Raw genomic sequence first — 6,883 nt, 5'->3', positions numbered from 1 at the left:
AAAAGTTATATCGCGATACATATCGTTATCGTTATATCGCCCAGCTCTACATGAGAGCATGGTACTGGTTCAACAATTCTGTTGAACCATTATACAACTTAGGAGGGCCTAAGTTGTATAATGGTTCAACAGAATTGTTTGGAGGCCAATCAAATATTTTGCTCCATGGCCTCACCAAACTTTTCCCACAGCTGAGTTTCTGCTTTTGTCACTGCCAGAGTTACAGTCCACTTTGCCTTTTGGTACTTGTCAGGTATCTCAGGAAATATACGATCTAACAAAGTCCTATGGGACGTCTTTTTTAATTCAACAGTTCTTTTCACATTTGGTGTCTGCTATCTACTTAGGAGGTTGCCACGATGACAGGCATCAGCTACCTCGCAGCCACAGCTCTGTACAGACACCTCAACAATGGAGGTGTGGAATGCAGTCCATTAAGAGTCAACCAAACTTGCTCATGGTTCTTCCCCAGCTGAAAGCTGTTGTTCCATGTCTCAACATCTAGTTTCAAAAGGCAGAAATCAGACTGTTAGGGCCTTCACCTAAAGCTGCACCCTGACTTGCATAGCACTGGACCTGCTCTTTGTCACTGTGCATAATTTTTTATGAACAGAATAATTTGGTGAAGCCAAGTGGCAGAAGGTCTTCACTTTGGTGGCCTCAAAATCTTATCATTGCTTTTTGGAGTAGTTTAAGTAACTTGGTGTCTTGTTCATAGGTAAGGGAAGTGTTTGATTGATGAATGGATTGGTACTGCTTCTGCAGTAATGAAGACACTCATTGTGGAAAACTGAGAGCTGAGCATTAAAGCAAAGCTGTCAATTTACCAGTTGGTCTGCATCCCCATCCTCAGCTGTGGTGGCAAGCTTTGGGTAGTGACCAAAAGAATGAGATTGAGGATATAGACAGCTGAAAGTTTCCTCCAAAGCGTGGCTGGGCTCTTCCTTAAGCCCTTTTTCCGTTGCTACCTACTTGAATTGGCACAAAGCAACTCGAGGCGGCACAACTTGTTTTCCATTACAATCGAGTACCATTTAATGTGCATGGGGTTGTTATAGCAACATGGCTGAACATCCCGTGTCGTCATTTGTATGTGACATGAACAAAGGTGGATGTCAAGGCGATGTTATACCTGCTGCTCGGTCTGTGGCTTTTTGTCAGGCTCAGCACCACGGTGTTGTTTCTGTGTGGGCATTTCCCTTGTTGCCAGGTACCAGGTTCTGTCATCTGATGGAAAACCCTAAAAACCGTGTCGAGCTGTACCGAGCTGACCCGAGTATATACTAATGGAAAAGGGCTATTAGAGATGGGGAGAGGAATTCGGTTAATTAAGGTCTCAGAATAGAGATGCTACTCCTCCACATCGAAAGGAACCAGTCATCTGACTAGGGTGCCTCCTTGGTGCCTCTTAGGTAATGTATTCCAGACATGCCCCACGAGAAGACCCCGTGGCTGATTTGGAAACCTCCGGAAGAACTGGAGGTAAGGCAGGTCTGGGCGTCTCAGCTAGGACTGGTGCCCCTGCAACCCAGCTGCAGACGAATTGCAGTGGATGGATGGACTATTTAATCCCCAGAGAGAAATAGTCTCTTCAGCCGCAGCTAGCTGGATCTGATTTATTTTGACATGATATGCAAACTCCCAACTCCTTTTCTAGTTAAACTGGAAAAACTATTTCACTGTATTTAAATTTTATATAGAAACAGTTTTATCCAATTGTTTAGCTGTTCTATGAAATAATGTAACAGCTGTTAGTGTATTGTACATTTTCACACTCAAGACTAACAATTTATCTTGGGAAATCAATGAATTAAAGTAAATAGTAGCCGCTGCCTTTTTGTTGTTGTTAACTTGATAAGTTAAGACATAAGTTAAGTCATAAGTTTGACACAATGCAGATTGTTCTAGAAACATATGTCCCATTGTTCTCAATTAACTTGTCATATTTACTGTAAGTCTTATTTACATAAACAAGCAACATTCTCACAACTGTGAAGTCCTACCTAAGAACAGAGAAGCCTGTTGGTATAGTCAGAGAAGGTTATGAGGGGTAGGATGGAAAAATGTGAGGATGGATGAAAAAGGTGAAAGAAGAGAAATAGAAATAGGAAAAAGAATCAAAGTAGGGGCTGGTGAAGAAGGAGGGGGCGACAGGAGTTGAAAAAGTGAGGCAAAAGAATTAAAATGAATGAGGGAATGAATGATGGAGGAAAGCAGGAGTGAGAACTGGGGAGGGAGGGAAGGAAGGAAACGGGTGAGACTGGGAGGTCCTGGAATTCTGTGTGGAAGGAGGAAAAGTCAGCCAAGGGAGAGATGGATGGGGAAACTGAATGAAGGACCGGAGAAAGAGGAAAAAACTAGTATACCTAGTCAAGAAATGATGAAGAGAGGGACAGAATGGGGAGGGGACAAGACAGGAAGAAAATGAGTTTGTGAGGAAGAGAAGGAACATGACAAGAAAGAACTAAAGGAAGTAAAAGAAAATGAGAATCATCAGGAAGTTGATAGCAGGTAAATAATAGATGTCTTGATGCATGCTCAATCATCCAGGCAAGCAAATCCTGAAAGGTTGATTCTGCTCATCTGGACGTAGCATTTTTCCCACTGAAAACGTTACGCCCAGATGAACAGAATCAACCTTAAATGGTAGTTGGCATAGAAAATGGGAGAGGAGAGAATGAGATACGTGAATTTCCTTCACTTAAAGGTGAGTGAAGAGAGACAAAGGAAAGAGAAGATGAAAAAATTACAGAGCTGGGAACCAGAGACATGAAAGAAATAGCAAATTGTCTGGCAAGGGATGTAAGAAAGGAAACAAGGAAAAGGTTGGAAGGAGTTAAGGAGGCAGGAAGCGTGCTAAGGTTCTGAACAATGAGTGGTTGCCTGCTGTGTTTGCTGTGAGAAGGAAACTATCCACTGACCTGCTGTGGGTTTTTTTTCTTCTCAGTTTTCTCCTTTCTCTGTCGTTGTTTCCTTCCAGGCTGACTCACTACTGGACCGCCTGAAAACTGAAGAACTCTGAGAGAACAAGAGAGTGAAGGGAACACTGTAAAAGAGGGAGTGAGAAGAAAGGAAGGAAGGAGGGAGGGAAAGAGGGAGCAAGAAAAGTAAAGACGGTGAGGAACACTAGACGGGAAGAGAGGCAGCAGGAGAAAGTCAGGTTGGGTCAGAAGGGCAAGAGGAGGAAAGAGTAAGTGATAGTGGACAAGAGAAGTATAATTATTCATCTATTAGGCAGTGAGTGGAAGAATTTAAAGTCTGATGAGAATAAGTCAAGCGGTCAGACGGACAGCTGACTGAGCTTCAGACAAACCCACTGTCCTGCTAACCCTCCAACGACTGTCCCTTCACGGTCACCATACTGGGAGAGCTGGGAGAACTGGTCACGAGGAGAAGCCACCATGAGCGACCAGAACGTCGTCAAGGAAGGCTGGGTCCAGAAAAGAGGCAAGTTTTCCTTCTTCATCTATTAGGAATTCTAAACTCTGGTCTTTAAAAACACATCTGGCAACCTTGTAGCTTTGAGCATTCCAAATAGGGCTGCAATGAATTGAATGGTGATTTGATAATGGATTCGATTTTCAAGCAAAAACGTAGTATTTATTTGTTATGCTTATCCTACATTGCAGTAAATTGAAGAAATAATTGGCAGGTTAATCAATGCTAAATTGTAGACCTAGTGAAGAATTAGACCTGCAGTGTAACCAGAGCCTGATGTGTTATTCCTCTGTTGTGTCCCACAGAGTTACACTGCTGTCCAAAGTTGTCATTCCCATATACACTAAACTCTCGTCCCAAATACCTGTTAGAGCACCAAATCTTAAAAATAGAACTGGAAGGTTTATTAATTTTTTGCAGACAAAGTCATGGTGTGAATGTGTTTGAGTTTTCAGCACAAAGTTGTTAGAAACCCACCTGCACAGGAGTTAAACACAATTAATATAATGCTATTCACTGCTGTACTGTTAATGCATGTGCACCTCTGTGCAAGGAGGAAAGATGAAGGAGATGGAGAGACACGTGGGATTGTTTTGAAGGGAAAGCAGTTGGTATGCTCTTAAATTCTAGCAGAAGAGCAGAAAATCATATTGATTACTGTTTATATACAGTGATCAATAGTTTAGCCTACCCTGATTTGTTAACATAAGTGGATGGACATCAGTTGTACAAGTGAAATACTATTAATTTAATTAGTTTCTTAACATTTGCCTGGTTCAGTAATCTCTTTTCTAGCTTTTTAATTGTTTGTTCATGCTTGTTTAAATACAATTAAGGGAAATAGCAGTCTAATATACATCGGAAAAAGTAATGTTTGAAGTTTATCTTAAAACAAAAAAATCAAAATCATGCTGGATGGACTGAGAGGGAGTCATGTTAGACTCAAGAGGCTCCAAGGCTTGTAATACATTTGTAAAACAGTCGTATCCAGCTATTGGCACAAACTTTGCCTTTTCTCTTTTTAGTTACTGATGCGTTGCTAATTTTATTAGAGACCAACTGTTTTTTTAAGTTAGTTGTTATTCTGTTATGACCAATATACGTTTGAAGTGATACTGAAAAAACTGTCAGTTTCAAAGAACATACATTTCACTACTAAATGTAGTTAAATGCCTGTTTATTCGTGCTTTTGTTATATATTATTATATTGTTCTGTTATAATTAACTGCATTTCACTTCAACAAAGTGCAATCTTTGAGCAGTTCTGCAAAACTGGGAAAATGCAATCATTTATGTCATCATAGAAATAGATCATGAGGGCTGTGGGATATGACCAAAATCTCATATCCCGTTATGAGATGTTTCTCATCACGATAACGATATATATCACAAAATAGCGCTTTTTCTGTAAATTCTGTGAATCTCGGGCAGTTCGACTTGTGTGAAGTGTTTCCAGCTGGGCGTCGAGTGTTTTGACCGATGCATGAAACTTTGAGTATTTATTGCATGGGATGCTGCGGGGAAAAGCCTGTTCTAATGTTTGAGTCTAAGGTTTATTTTGAGCGCCTGACGGCTCTTTTTTGCTTCTCATCTCTCCATTCACATGTAGGTGGTAGAAGAGATTTGTCGTGTTTGAGTCCGTTGTGGGGACCGGTTTGAGGCATAATTTGCATAGTACAGTTTTCTGGTCCCTGTCGGACATTTCATAACCAAACCATGTCCATGCAACAGAGGTAGCCCCTTGTTTAGGAATAAGGTCCTCGATTTGTTTTGACTGGTCTTTCTGTTTGGAGCTACCTGGTTCTGGCTCGTCTTCACTGGCCACGGTGGTATTCTCCGTGCCCTGATGAAAAAAATATTGCCGTAAACTGTGTATTTTGCGACACCACGAAACAAACAATAGCGTATAATTTGAAACTATAGATGTTTTCATTTTGTCGTCCGATATATATTTTCGTATCGCACATATCACACCTGTAGTGAAAAGGACTAGGATGTCTATAAGAAATATTATTAATTTCCTAACCTGCTTACTTGAATTACTCCACTCAAATGGTATACTCTGCATTCATAAATTATTAGATTGGTTGAGTGTAACTAACTTGTAGTGGTGTTTGGATCTGCAGCCTTGTTGCAAGATAAGGTTCATGTTGTCTGTGCAGAATGTGGCTTTATGCCCTTTTAATCTGACTCAGCCTACCTATGACTAGCACAGTGAACTGACTGTTGAGTGTTTTAGAGCTGCACTGTTTCACGGGGCTCTCATCTGTCTTACTTTTCACATTATTTGTTAAGAACTTTCTTTCACAGAAGCGAGAGGGGAATGGAGGGTGCTGCTGTCTGTGGTGGGTAGCGCAAGGTAGAGTAAGATCTTAGAACCAACAGCAACTGTTGTTGCACTTGAAAAAAGTCCTAATTGTCTCATTGACTAGTTGCTCACTTTGCTTCTGGCTGTTTTACTTATTAAACGTATAAACCAATGATTATTATTATTACTAATTTATTTTTAAGATCAGTTCACTGCTAAGAGGGCTTAAAAAGACACCGCTTGTGCTTTTCAACACACCGGCTTCAGTCATAATAGATTTGTTTTTATCCAGCTATGTGTGGACATGGCCTGAGCCACCATGCCAGTTTGAAGCACAGAACCTCCAAACAATGGTTGTTTACCTGCCAGACATTGAGCAGTGAAGGCAAGCTTTGCAGGGCTGCAGCCCAGTCTGAACTGCACTTTGCTGGTGTGTTTTATTTCCCACACTGGTTTTTGTGTTTGTGTAAGTGTGTGTGTGTGTGTGTGTGTGTTTGTGTTTGCTGAAGGTGGGTTTGTCTGGTATGAGCTCAGGGCTTTTGGCTGGCAGGCAGGGGGAAGTTTCTCAGTGGCACTATGAGCATACAGAGGATGACCTAACACTCTGGTTCCTTCCTATCTGGCCCCCACAAGTCCCTGAATTGTTTATTGCGCCTCTGTGTGTTCTTATAATTCAGCCTTAATGTCCGTCTCAGGGACGCTGTCCTCACAAGCTCTCTGTGTTGTTTCAACATCAAAACTCAAGAGTTCACATTAAGTTCAGGAAAGTTTGGACACAGTTTCCACTCTACATATTAGTGGGCGTGGGGAACACACATTTTTACATATAGCTGGTTTAAAACAAAGCAGAGGAAGTACAGTTTTGCACTATAGCTAGTTTTCACAGAATGCAAGTAAAATGTTTCACATATCAGTTAAATTTTCTAATCTAATTTGACAGATGTTAAAAGGGATCTGTTATCCTCTCCTTCATTTTTTCATATCTGCTGCTATAAAGGTAGAAGTTTATATTAAACATTGCTGAAGATAAAAAAAAAAAAAGACTTTAGTGTCTCTACAATGTTTCCCTGTGAGCCAAAGACTTGGGCTTCAGGCTGTGTGCGTGTGTTTTTATTTCTTTGCTTGTTTGTTTGTTTG

General features: G+C 40.9%; 1 protein-coding gene across 1 annotated transcript in view; it reads left to right on the top strand.

Moving 5' to 3' along the window:
* Positions 1–6,883, top strand: part of akt3b (v-akt murine thymoma viral oncogene homolog 3b) — a 34,776-nt gene that overhangs the window by 12,659 nt on the left and 15,234 nt on the right. The window contains exon 2 of the mRNA XM_005944011.2: positions 2,981–3,447. Coding sequence (XP_005944073.1) covers positions 3,402–3,447 — 46 coding nt within the window. The 5' untranslated portion in view covers positions 2,981–3,401. The remainder of the gene's footprint in view (positions 1–2,980; positions 3,448–6,883) is intronic.

The sequence above is a fragment of the Haplochromis burtoni genome, unplaced genomic scaffold (assembly GCF_018398535.1).
Source record: "Haplochromis burtoni strain Fernald_Lab_line unplaced genomic scaffold, NCSU_Asbu1 Contig_389, whole genome shotgun sequence".
Taxonomy (NCBI): Eukaryota; Metazoa; Chordata; class Actinopteri; order Cichliformes; family Cichlidae; genus Haplochromis; species Haplochromis burtoni.
Note: the sequence above shows the minus strand (reverse complement) of the source record. Positions and strands in the feature narration are given on the sequence as shown.